General features: G+C 46.2%; 1 protein-coding gene across 1 annotated transcript in view; it reads left to right on the top strand.

Moving 5' to 3' along the window:
* xpo4 (exportin 4) overlaps nt 1-13555 on the top strand; it is a 53318-nt gene that overhangs the window by 28740 nt on the left and 11023 nt on the right. Inside the window, 5 exon segments of the mRNA XM_042068912.1 lie at nt 7676-7850; nt 8080-8256; nt 9144-9286; nt 9744-9889; nt 10764-10941. Of these exon segments, the coding sequence (XP_041924846.1) occupies nt 7676-7850; nt 8080-8256; nt 9144-9286; nt 9744-9889; nt 10764-10941 (819 nt within the window).

Below are 13555 nucleotides of genomic sequence, written 5' to 3'. Positions count from 1 at the left end.
GTAGAAGATAAATATATTCTAAATACTAAATATACTAAAATACAAATTATACTAAATAACACAATTAAAAAAAAAACAGTATCCACATAGTGGGTGATTAATCAAGCAAGATGCACTTGCAATGACTGAGGCAGGGACTGAGCCTGTGATTCTCTGTGCATAAGGTAAGGTAAGGTGCTCTGTGTGAATGAGTGTCATGGTGATGGTGCAAATGAGTAAGTCAAACAGTGCAAGAATAAAGTCTATATATATATATATATATATGACTATATTAAGGAAGGTATAAGTGTGGTCACAGTTCGGCTGTGGCATGGAGGGAGAGGTTGTGCATATGTGCTAATATAGCACGCAAACAGTGAGGCAGAAGACAGTGGTAAAAAGTGGCTAGTGGACAGACAGTTCAAGACATGGAGGTGGTGAAGAGGCAGACAGACTATGCGGAGAAGTCTATTTCTCCTCTTCCCTTAAGTGATGCATTGAACAGTTCAATGGCCCTGGGGACGAACTTTCTCAGTCTGTCTGTTGTGCAAGGCAGTGAGCGAAGCCTCCAGCTGATCAGGCTCTTCTGCTTAACAATAATGTTGTGGAGTGGATGACACTTATTGTCCAAGATGTTGATCAGTTTGTTCAGGGTCCTTTTTTGTCAGATATTGAAGTGATACACTCCAGCTCAGCTCCCAGTACAGAGCCAGCTTTCCTTACCAGCCTGTCAATTCGCCCCGCATCCTTCTTCTTTGTGCTTCCTCCCCAACATACCACTGCATAGAAGAGGACGCTGGCAACAACAGACTGGTAGAACATCCTGAGGAGCTTGCTGCACACATTGAAGGAGCGCAGCCTCCTCAGGAAGTACAGCCTGCTCTGCCCTTTCTTGTAGAGTGCGTCGGTGTTGGCTGACCAGTCCAGTTTATTGTCAAGGTGGAGACCCAGGTACTTGTAGGTGCTTACCACCTCGACATTGACCCCATCAATGGAGACTGGTAGCAGAGTGGGCTTATGATGTGGGTGGGGGTCAAAGTTCAGTCTGGTAGGTAGAGGTTCAGTCCTTAAAGGACAAGTTCGCTATTTTACACTTAAAGCCCTGTTTTCAGATAGTTTATGATTTAAATAGAATGTTCAAGATTGAAATTTGGACACATGCTGCTGTCCTGAGAATTTTCGGTTTCTGTGGTAGCACCCCCCCACCTCCACAACGCTGCATAGGTGCACTGGAACAATCCTTCCTAAAACGCATTAAACTTTCGTTTACAAAGATGTGAAACTCACCGAGTGGTCAGGGGTGTTCACTGATACGCTCACACAAAAATCGCTGAGTTTTTTTCTCAAGTTTTAGTTTTTTTATGAAGTTAAATCAACCTGCAAATATCCAGTGTGTCCCTTTAATGCCAACACAAAATGAGTCTGGCTTTTTCCCTACTTGGTTATGTGTGTGGGCACACCCGTAAACTGACCGTATTCAGCCAGCCCTACATGTGTTTGTGCAGTAACTCAGAGAGATGAATAATATACCTGATCAGTGTTCAGTTAGACATGTATAGACCCTTTAAATCTGGTACTAGAGGGTTTCCGGTTGAAATGTGCAAAACCAACGCAGATGTGTTGAAATGAAAATGAATGGGACTTTAGCTTCATGCTTTACAAAATGTCGACTTTAGAACAGGTTTTTTTTTTTTTAATTATTGTTATTTTTGTTTATCCCCAAGTTACATTTAGCTCAACGTTGTTTTCTGTGCCACTGGAAATGCCTTAGGAACGCACATGTTTGTTTATGCAGTTGAAAGGGTCTATAGTCTGTGCCAGAGAGACCAATAATAAATATGATCTCAGGTATCAACTTCTCTTCAGGTGTCACTCCTGTGTGTGTGGTAAAGATGTGTTCTTACAGTGAGTTTGCGAAAGCTGAGGGGGAGAATGAATGTTTTGGTTGCCCCTTATGAAACCAGGTCCAGGATCCAGAAATGTATTTATTTTGGCAGAGTAACGTTGGTGAGGAGTTTAATGTGTTGTGCTGCTGTGCTATGTGTACTGTGCACTTTGTCCTGTTGTGCGTTGTTTAATGTGTTAACAAAGTACCTCTAGGTCCCCATCACTTGTGTCATTCAGTCACTTTAAGCAAAAGTCTACCTACGAAGAAATGTGAGGGTAAAAGTCGATCAAAATAAATAGTTTCTGCTCGTGAGTTCTCATGAGTTCAAAGAGTTCGTTGCAGGTTAAAGCAGAGTTGTACGTGTGTGTGTGTGTGTGTATGCACGTGGGCACATGTGTGGTTTTATAGGCCTTGGGGTGTGTGTGTGTGTTTCTTTTGGGATGGTTGTTGCGGTGGCTCCACTGATGTCCTGCTGCCAGCCGGTGTTTATTTGAAGATGAGGGCGTGTGTCATTCTTAACGTCCGCACGTTTCCGCGTGTGTGTGTCATCGGAATGACTGTGGTCAGTGTCCGTAACCGAGAGGGAGAGGAGGGAGGGGTGACTTTGTGGTCATGTATTAATAATACACACACTCTCTCAAACACACACACACACACACAGATAGTCTTCGTGTTTGGAAGTGTGACCTAAGTAGGTGTATTAGGGACTTCATTTCCTTTTTCTCTCCCTTGCCTAATCTCACACACACACACACACACCATCTCGCTCTCAAGTACTTAATGCCCCTCCATCTACAATGTTTACCCTCTCTAAAATTCAGTCAGGGTCTTTCCCATCTCTCCCATTTAGTTTGATAGGACTCATTCTCTCTCTCTCACACACACACACACACACACACACGCATACGCATACAAAATTCACGCTGCATAGTTTAACTCCACAAACTGAATCAGGCTCTTTCTTTCCCTCCATCTCTGATCGCCATTTCTTTCTTTCTTTCACTTTTCTCTCTTTCTCTCCCTTCTATAATTTCTCCCTTTCACTCTATCTTTCTTTCTTTCTTGCCTTATTCCTTTCTTCTCCTTACTCTATCCCACCCCCCCTCCCTCTCTCTCTCAGTAATCACCTATTCCTGGAGCCTTTTTCCAGTTGCATCATCGGAAAGCCATGCAGTGGTGCGGTGCAGCACAGCTCTGCTCGGCAGGTCAGCCAGTGGGACAGCCGTGATTGAGGCGCTCCGCTCTGCTCTGATCTGATCTGTGCTCCTCTCGCTCTCCTGCTCTCCCGCTCACTCGCTGGCTGCTCTGTTTGTAATTTTTAACTCCATCTGATACGGGTTAGAGGGGCGGCGGGAAGCCCCTCAGTGGACCTCCAGCCCAACACACACGTTCACTGCCAGGGAGGGAGAAACGTGTGTGTGTGTGTGTGTGTGTGTGTGTGTGTGTGTGTGTGTTGTTAAAATGTATTTAGCTCACACGTAGATTGTGTGCTCAAGTATGTACGTGTGCACACGCAAACAGATACACTTACAAATGTGACGACACACACAGATGTGCCAACACATGCAGATTGGTACATGGAGAAATAATAGGAGTGCAAACACCAGTGTGTGGCTACATGCTCCCATATACTAGTACATTAGACACAATACTAGCGTGTTTTAATGATATTGTAATAGTGCGGTGTATAATTTGAGTGCATTTGAGTAAATATGTTGTTTTTTAGCTATTTTTTTGTGCAGCCTGATTGGCCACTGAACTAAGGTCCCAGTCAATAACACTGAGAGTGGTTGACAGTGACCCCAGGTGACCTCTTCACAGAGGAAAGAGCAGGAAGCCACTGAAGGTGCTGTGCTCGCCGTAGCTGTCGTAGAGCCGGTGTCCGGCGCGAATCCTCACGTTGACCGCGTCGCCGGCCACCAGCTGCAGGGTGGCGCCGGTGGACAGGTACGCGGCATGTGTCATATCCGTCCAGCCACAGGACCTGCTGCTCGCTCCTCCACGTGGAGATGTCCATGTGCCGCATGGACAGGTAGTCCTTCACTGTGAACCGGAAGTAGTAGACGCCCCCGCACAGGCGCCTGGAAGATTCCAGTGACGCCACTGTAGGCGTCGCCCACGTTGGTGGTGACCTCCTTGAAGACCAGGACTCCGGCGGGTGTCCCCGGCCTCCACGTTCCCAGATTATGGACCCTTCCTACAATAAAAACAAAAACAATGCTTGAATGTTCTATTTGGGCCCCAATCTACTTCCTCTGCATTAAGATAACATATGGAATGTTAAAATGGAAGTCTTGTGGGGCCAACTATGATGCTGATAATGGAACTCTCTTGAAAGGGTCCATACACCGTGTCTTCGAGGTCCGTAATCTCAGCAGAGACATCAAGATGGGGACTGACCACAGCAGCAGCAGCAGCCCCAGAGTTCTGGCTCTCTGTCTGAGCTTCAGTCTGGGTGCTCCGAGTTTAAAATCGGTGTCTGTCTCAGTTAGTATCTACAGGTTATGAGCCTCAGCATCCAACCATGGTCTTTTTTTATAGCTGAGTGTGTCCTTGAATCAGATATTTCATCTCTTTGAGAGTGATATTAAGTCCATGGATACTGTGCCATTTTAGTGAAACTGTGTTTGCCAGCCAGGTTGAGAGTGTTCATTCAGTTATCAGTGTTGTGGGAAAATGCATCATCACTTAATAACCGAATAGGCTGCCTGTAAACACCCCAAGTGCCAGTTTTCCTGTATGTCTCATGATATTATCGTATGTCTCACATCAGGTGGGTTAAATGTGTGACATAACATCTGACTGGAGACCCTGCCTCCCCACTGCCTAGTGTTGAGGGCCAACGAGAGATTCCCTCACATACAGCAGAGACCAGAGGCATGAGAAAGGTGTTCACATGGCGACTGATGTATGTTAATGATAATGGCAGTCCCTGACACCTTCTCATAGAGGAAAGACGAGGAAGCCAGTGAAGGTGCAGTGGTTATCCCAATTATCATAGAGCCAGCGGTTTGGAGGGAGTCGCATGTTAACTCCAGTTGTCTCCAGCCTGCAGCAGCAGAGTCACACCGCCATTGATATAACTGAAATTTCCATCTGCGTCCTGTTCTTCCAACCACATAATTTGATCAGAATTCTTATACATCCTTATGCCCATAGAGCGCTTCAGCGGTCAATCCCTTACTGTGAATCTGAAGTAGTAGACTCCCCTCACTGGAGCTGTGAAGAAACCTGTATAAGAGTTGTAGGCCTGTCCAATGTTGGTGAGGGTTTCACTGAAGACCAGATTCAGTTCGTTGTTCCCAGATGATATGAAGCTGTCTTGTAGGGGAAGACTTGCTGAGAAGGCCATCTTGGGTTGTTCTGCAATCTGTCTCTTTAGATTGTTTAGTTCAGCTTCAGTCGCTGATTGGGCATATCTCAATTCAGACAGGTCAGCCCCTTGAGCGTTATTCTCCCATTGCAGATTGTCCACCTCAGTCTCACTCATGTCCACTCTGGTCCTCAGACCGGTCAGCTCTGCCTGTTGGGCTGCACTTTCTCCGACCAAGTTTATCATTTCTGCCTTCATGGTGATCATGGCTGCCTGTAGTGCTGCTTTCTCCTCTGTCAAATTCCCCACCTTGGACTTAATGGCTGTCAGCTGGGCCTTTTGGGCTTCACTTGCTTGGATCAGGTTCATCGTATCAGTCTTCATGGTGGTCAGCTCTTCCTGTTGAGCTTCATTCTCCTCCTTCAGATTCTCCACCTGAGTCTCACTCCTGTCCTGTCTATTCGTCAATGTTGTCAGCTCTACCTGTTGTGCAGCACTTTCCTTGACCAGGTTCATCATTTTAGTCTTTGTGGTGTCCATGTTTGCTTGCAGCACTGTGCTCTCATCCTTCAGATCTTCTACTTCAGTCTTCATTGCTGAGTTCAAGATGTTGTGATGCACTTGATTTCATCAGGTTCATCACGTCAGTCTTCATGGTGCTTATGTCTGCCACCATTGCTGTGGACTCTCCCTTCAGATTCTCCACCTCAGTCTCACTTGCGGCCAGTCTGGTCTTCAGTACTGTCAGATCTGCCTCTTGTGCTGCGTTCTCATCCTTCAGATTCTCCAGTCCTCAGTCCTCATGTTTGTCAGCTCAACCTCTTGTGCTGCGCTTGCTGTGACCAGGTTCACTGTTTCAGTCTAAATGGTTTTCATGTCTGCCTGTACAGTAGAACTGCGTTCTCTTTCTTCAGATTCTTCACCTTTGTCTCACTAGTGTTCAGTCTAGTGTTCAGCACAATCAACTCTTTTTTTGTGTACAGCATTTAACTCGATCAGGTTCATCATTTCAGTCTCCATGTTGGCCATGGCTGCCTGTAGTATTGCGTTCTCTTGTTTGAGATTGTCCACTTCAGTTATACTTGCGTCCAGCTTGTCCTTCAGAATAGTCATTGTGGCTTCCTGTGCTGTGTCGCGCCATTGGAGTTCACCAACTTCAGCCTCAACTTCGGCTAGCTGTTTTTTGTTGTGGTCTAGCTCCATCCACAACGTCATCACAATGACCCCTAGCTTTTCCACTGTGTCACTTAGTTGAGTGAGGTCATCATCAGCAGCAGCAGAAGCCCCAGTGCTCTGGCTCTCTGTCTGAGCATCAGGCTGGGTGCTCAGAGTCTGAACCCCACCCATGGAGAACAGCAGCACCAGCAATGTAACTGCAGCTCTCATCTTTTGAAATTTTGTCTCAGTCAGTGAAGTCATTGTGAAGTTAAGTGCTTCTGTCACCACCTTTATACTTGAGCTGAGCATTATGTAAGGGCGTTTCATCATCTTTCGGAAAAAGAAAAATCTTTACATTAAGGAAAGCGGGAGATAAGGGTGTGCCAGAATCGATCACTGTTGTGGGAATGTATAAAGCTGTTATGTCCCGTGTTTTCAAGGGCATTTTGAATATGGGAGCCTTAGAATGCGAGAGTTTCTAGTCTAAATGTGTCTACATTGCATGCACATTCCTAATGGTTTATGACTATTGCTTATTGCTGCTTTTTGTTAAGGTCACATTAGATACACCATCTGTTCAGTAGTGTATCCAGTCATAGCCACAACAATATATAATATCCATAGTAGTGTTTGTTTATTAAGTCATCCCACTTGTGAGAGTATCAATCTGTCTTTGCTATAGTGAGAAGTGCTCTTTCAGTGAGAACCCTTCCTGGGAGGCCATCATAGGTACTCAAAGGTCTGTGTATATGACATGCCTGCTTTTATACAGGTGTATACCAATACATACAAGGTGACTTCACATTTACAACAAACACTGAAAAGCAGTCATGTAGGTTTTGTCAACGTTTATTTGTTTTTTCCCACCAATTTTTGGACGATGATACCCGGGACACTGAAACACCAGGACACGTGAAAATTGGTGGGCATGTAGAGCCACTAGGCTGTTCAGGAATTAAAGCTTTTGGAAAAACCTACATTTTGCAACGTCAGCTACCAGCACCTAGCCTGGGTGTTCCCATGCTGCCTTGCGCGCGATTTGATTCACGCTACTAAGGCAGCCTGGAGACCATGGAGCAAATTTTCGCCTGAGATAGGGAACCAATCACAGAACAGGGGGAAAGCAAGCCGATGATGAACTATGCACAGACGCATTTGATAGACATCCGTGGCACCCAATAAACGGATCTGGGCATTTTTTTCAAATACGAGAAAATGAACGTTTGGTTCCCAGACCACGTCTCATTGAGAAGTGGTGGCGCTAGCCAGGCTAACCAGCACCTCTATTACTGACCAGCTGTGCATGTATTCCATGTATTGTTTTCCCTGTTTTCCAGTATTGAGATCGAGGACTCTGAGGCCGTCGGCATCTCCAACATCATCAGTAACCTGATCACCACATTCCCCCGGAGCATCCTCACAGCGTTGCCTAGCGACCTCTTCTCCTCCTTTATCAACTGCCTGACTCTCCTCACATGCTCTTTTGGACGCAGCGCTGCCCTAGAGGAAGTGGTGAGTACTGCAAGCTACTGCCCCCATTGAACCTCATTCACACAGCTTACTGCTTTCACAAAGGACTATTCCCATTACACAATCTGATCAAAGATGAAAGAAATTCTCAGATACGGATAAGTGGAGGGGTTGATGTTGTTTATATGTTTTTGTGCGTGTGTGTATATTTATGTGCTTGTGCACTTGGTGGCTTGCCCACGTGTGTGGTGTGTGTGTGCGTGTTTCACAGCTGGATAAAGATGACATGGTGTATATGGAGGCGTACGATAAGCTGCTGGAGTCGTGGCTGACGCTGGTGCAGGACGACGAGCACTTCCCACGCGGCTGCTTCGTCCAGCCCGCCGTGCAGGTCTTCAACTCCTACATCCAGTGCCACCTGGCCGCGCCCGACGGCACCAGGAACCTGGTGAGGACTCTGTGTGTGTAGTGCGTGCGTGCGTGCGTGCGTGTGTGTCTGTGTAGTGTTCATGTGACTCTGCATGTGCACGTTGTCAGCCTAATGCTATGATGACTTCCATATGAGTGTGTGTGTGTGTGTAGTGTTCATGTGAATCTGCATGTGCTCGTTGTCTGCCTTATGCTATGATGACTTCCATATGATTGTGTGTGTGTGTGTGTGTGTGTGTGTGTGTGCTGTGTATGTATGAGTATTTGCCACTACTATGTCTGAGTAAGCCAGTGTCATCTACGTGTCAGTTTTTTATGAGCACAGCTATATCTGTAGCTGTGTGTCCGCCTGTGACTTGCGGCTGCTTTCTGTCTATATAGATATCTGTACATCGATCACTGTATTAGTAGCCGTGTGTGCGTGCGATTATCTGTCTGACTTGCTACAGTTAGTTGCCTTGTGGTCAGTGTGCACGTAGCTCCTGGTGAGCGTCTTCCTTCACACCGAATCATATCGCCTCCTGATGGCTGACGAGCCGTCCAGACGGCATAGCCGCGCTGTCAGTCTAGTGGTCTAGTCAGGCCTGTGGGCCCCAGCGTCTGGAAATAAAACCTGTCAGGAGGGATCAGTCACAGCCATGTGACAAGGAAGTTAAATAGCCTCACCTTCCTCTCTGTCTCAGCTTTTGGCATCTTTTTTTGTTTTTGTCGGCCTGTGCTACCATTTCGACCTTTGAGACATGTTTTCTTGATACACTTGATGTATTTTTTTGTTATTTTGATTTTGACTGTCATATGTCATTCCCTGCTTTCTTCTTTTATTGATATCATTTTTCACTGTGCTTCTTTCTGTTTCTCTCTCTCTCCCTCTCCCTCCCCCCCTTTCTCCCTCTCTCTCTCCCTCAGACGGCGAACGGCGTGGCATCTCATGATGAGGATGAGATAAATGAGCTCCAGGAGGATGACCGGGAACTGTTCTCAGACCAGTTGGCCAGTATTGGCATGCTGGGCCGCATCGCATCCGACCACTGCATCCCCCTTCTCACCAGGTACACACACACACACAAACACACACACACACACACACAAACACATACCATATCCCTCTCCTCACCAGATACTCTCACACACACACGTACACCCACCATATCCCCCTCCTCGCCAGATACTCTCACACACACACACGACTGCATCCCCCTTCTCACCAGGTACACACACACACACACATACAAATACAGACACACATACCATATCACCCTCCTCACCAGATACTCTCACACACACACACACACACGACTGCATCCCCCTTCTCACCAGGTACACACACACACACACACACACACTCCACTCCCCATATGCCACTCATTCGACTCACTCTCACGCACTTCATGAATGCAGTGTTAATACTGCTCATGCCCTAGTGCCCCCCACCCCCACAACCACTGACACTCTGTTGCCCTTTGGCACTTGTATATCTGTCATGACCTTTGACCTTTCGTCCCCCAGCTTACTGGAGGACCGGGTCACGCGGCTGCACGGCCAGCTCCAGCGACACCAGCAGCACCTAATGTCCTCACCGGTCCCCGGTTCAGTGGATCGGAAGGTTCTAGACGACCTCTACGAAGACATTCATTGGCTCATACTAGTTACAGGTGAGACCCCCTCAGACACTCTCTGTCTGTCTGTCTGTCTCTCTCTCTCTGTCTCTCTCTGTCGCTCTCTGTCTCTGTCTCTCTCTGTCTCTGTCTCTCTCTCTCTCTCTCTCTCTCTCTCTCTCTCTCTCTCTCTCTCTCTCTCTCTCTCTCTCTCTCTCTCTCTCTCTCTCTCTCTCTGTGTTTGAGTTGACCGGTTAACTCCTGTCAGTTATGCCAGATATCAGTGCCCCTCAGAGACCTGTCACTAATGGCTCTAGACAGAGTGAGAACTTCATCAGGTGTTTCAGAATGGCTTGTTTTCATCCTCTCTTTCTGCTTATCATACAAATCAAAAAACCAACAGGCCAGATGTAGAATGATTGACTATGTGCCCAAGAAGACAAGGACTCTCACACCGCTTTTTTTCCATGGCTACTTGGCCAACTCTTCTTTCATATGTACTGTATGAACCCTCTTTAATTTTATCAACATTAAGGTCAAATGTTTGCATAACACAGTCAACTCTGTTTTGATGCAGTATACCAGCTGCTGTGCCACTGTTTTAAATTTTGTGTACAGTACACATTTTCTGTGTATTAGCCACAGTGTGTATGAACCGCATGACTGTGTTGTATGCAAATAGTAATAAAACAAAACTGTGTATTGACAGTGCTTGTGTATTAACCGCAGTCCCCAATAGCCCAATAAACATGAATCAGATTGTACTTTAGAATGAAGAAGGAAAATGCATTTCCATGTGGAGCTTGCCCCAGTGTATTCACCTCAGAGATGAAGAGAGATGAAGGTGGGAAGTAATGGTCAAATTTAACTCAAAATGTTAATCTAATGTGTTCTATTTTTTATGTGTGTGTGTGTGTGTGTCTGTCGGCAGGCTACCTCTTGGCAGATGACCCTCAGGGCGAGACTCCTCTGATACCGTCTGAGGTGATGGAGTACTCCATCAAGCACTCCACCGAGGTGGACATCAACACCACCCTACAGCTGCTCGGCTCCCCCGGCGAGAAGGCCTCCTCTATCCCAGGGTGCAACAGGACTGACTCCGTCATCAGGTGAGCAGCGGCTGAAGCCCAGTCAGGGCTCTACACTAACATTTTTTTCCAGGAACACTTGTGCGCCCAAGTTCAAAAAAAATGTAGGAGCACAGACACAAATCTGGGGGCACAGTCAGTTCTGTACTTAACTTACACATAATGTAACTTTACACTGCAGCCAACAGTTAAAGAACATCAGTGCATACTTTATTTTCAGTCCGGTCTATTTTTCTACATTTTGTTAATGTAAAATAATATAATGCATTGCCATATTTGCATATAGCCTGAAGTAGGCTATCCTGTCAAATGTAGGTCCCTAGGCCAGGCAATTTATTTATTTGTGAATCCACCTGTAGCTAATCCTAATATGCCCATGGGTGACCTATCTGACTGCATACTGCCCAATACTAGGCCTACTACTAAAACCGTGAATTTTCTCTTCCACAAAACCCAACATAGTCTAATCAGTGATATTTATATCTTTTTGAAATATCTGCATTGATGGGGGCAGTTGGCAAATGGTAGGCCTATGCATACTTTCGTTTTGCACTTCAGCTTGTATTCGGTGTAAAACAAACAAGTATGCATGGATGCCTGGAGTTGTCTGTAGCGTTCTCTCTTTCAAGAAAACGGGAGACTATTAGCAACTAGCGAGTCACAACGCGAAAACTGCTAACGTTGATGGGAGGTGTAGTTTTTATGCTATATTGGCGACGTGATTTTATGGTTCGCACCAGTAATGTTTTGCGATGTTGCGGTGTATTTTGTAGGCAAACATTGACTTGGCTAGAAGTCATTCGCACCAGTGCGCCTAAATATTTTTTTGCACTCGCACGCAATTATTTTGAAATGGGCGCACTGTAGAGCCCTGCCAGTAGAGGCCCAGGAAGTGTCTAGAAGTGCGTTGCTCCTAATAGCGCTCTGGGCACCAGTGGCATTAAAGGAACAATCCATGATTTTGGTACAAAGATGTTGCTGTTTCAGCCACAGAAAAAAAATATTTTTTCAAAACAAATGACATCCCTCCCCTATGCTCCTGTAGTATTGTGTGTTGCTATGGTGATTGGCTGGAATTGTTTATGCCTAGTCTCTAGCCACTGGTTTTACTCCCCAGAGTGTTTACAACTTTTGTTGTTGTTGTTTTTCAAGTGAAGTGCAAACACAGAATTTAGTGCACAGAGCTTAAAGACCTCAAGGAAGAAGCATAAAGGCGTTGATAGTCCTCCGTTTTTTTGGGTGTTAATGATTTCACACATTAACAAAGTGTAAAGCTTATGACGTTAACAGGTGCCTGCTAAGGGAACTGTTAAGACAAGATGTGTTTGTCCTTAGATTTGTGGATTGGGTATTAAGTTGTTTTCAGGATGTTTACATTTGTTGTTGGCTGGTTAGATATATGCAGTCGATTTGTGTTTGAGGTTTTAGAATAGACTCACCATGTTTTCATGAATGAAAGACATTATGAAGTTTTAAAATGCTTAATGTACTCGTGAGAGAGGGTCTTTTTGTCACTTTGGTCAGCGTTGTATAGTTTCCCACACAGTTTAGTTATATACGTAGTTTAGTTTAGTCAGGTGGAGGTTTTCAGCTAAATATACGTGCAACAACCTCTGCCTTGACCATCAGACCTTATGTCTCTTACCAGTGGAGATGTCTCTGACTGCACCACTATGCCAGTTGGAATCTGGTGGCATGTGTCTGTGTTTGTGTGTGTGTTGCGGTTTCTCTTTGTAGTCCACAGCGATGTCACACACACTGATGCATGCCATGCAGAGCCATGTAGTCTTAGACAGATCACTCATCGCAGGAGGCTGCTGCAGCGATCGTGTGCTATGCTGAGAGTGTTTCCACGCAGGACTGACTGACTGACCGCTGCTCCCGTCTCCTGTCTCCTGCCCCCGGCTCCATCAAAGCTATTTCTATTGGACTGCTCCCACTGGCCCTCAGCTGTCACGCATCTCATGACCAACACACAGGACATTATGGCCCTGCACTGTGTGTGTGTGTGTGTGTGTGTGCGTGTGTGTGTGCGCGCGTGCCAAACAACTACATTGTTGACTTGTCTAATGTCCCATCACAAGGGTAAAGTTGATACTGATAGTCCAAGGCTTTGTGGTAGACAGAAGTAATCTGCCGTTTTGTTTGTGTGCCACTAGTCTTTTATCATCCTTCTGATGACGGGGTTTAAAATCTGACTGCTTATTCTCCATTAAAGAAGTTGTGTGTGTGTGTGTGTGTGTGTGTGTATATATGCCCACATGCCCACATGTTCTTCCTCTGTAGGGGATGATGCCAGTGAGGCTGCCCCTGTGCCCCGCGGTGGAATGTCCTGGCGTGCGTCCAGCTTTGCCCGGCTCAGCCAGGCTCCCGCTCCCAGGCGCCAGGGCTGCCCGCTGCCACGCGGCCACTCGCTCCGCCTGCACATTATTCAATTAAAACTGGGCCAGGTGCCGCTAAGACATGGGCTTGACCTCTGAGTGGGGGCAGTAGAGTAGGGCCTATGCACTTAGTGTGTGTGTGTGTGTATGCTATCAAGGAAGTGTGTGTGTGTTTGTGTGTGGGTGTGTGTGTGTGTATGCTGTCAAGGAAGGGTTTGTGTGAATGCGTGTCTGTGTACGTGTGTTTTTGCTTG

This window comes from Alosa sapidissima, chromosome 2 (genome assembly GCF_018492685.1).
Source record: "Alosa sapidissima isolate fAloSap1 chromosome 2, fAloSap1.pri, whole genome shotgun sequence".
Lineage (NCBI taxonomy): Eukaryota > Metazoa > Chordata > Actinopteri > Clupeiformes > Clupeidae > Alosa > Alosa sapidissima.
Note: the sequence above shows the minus strand (reverse complement) of the source record. Positions and strands in the feature narration are given on the sequence as shown.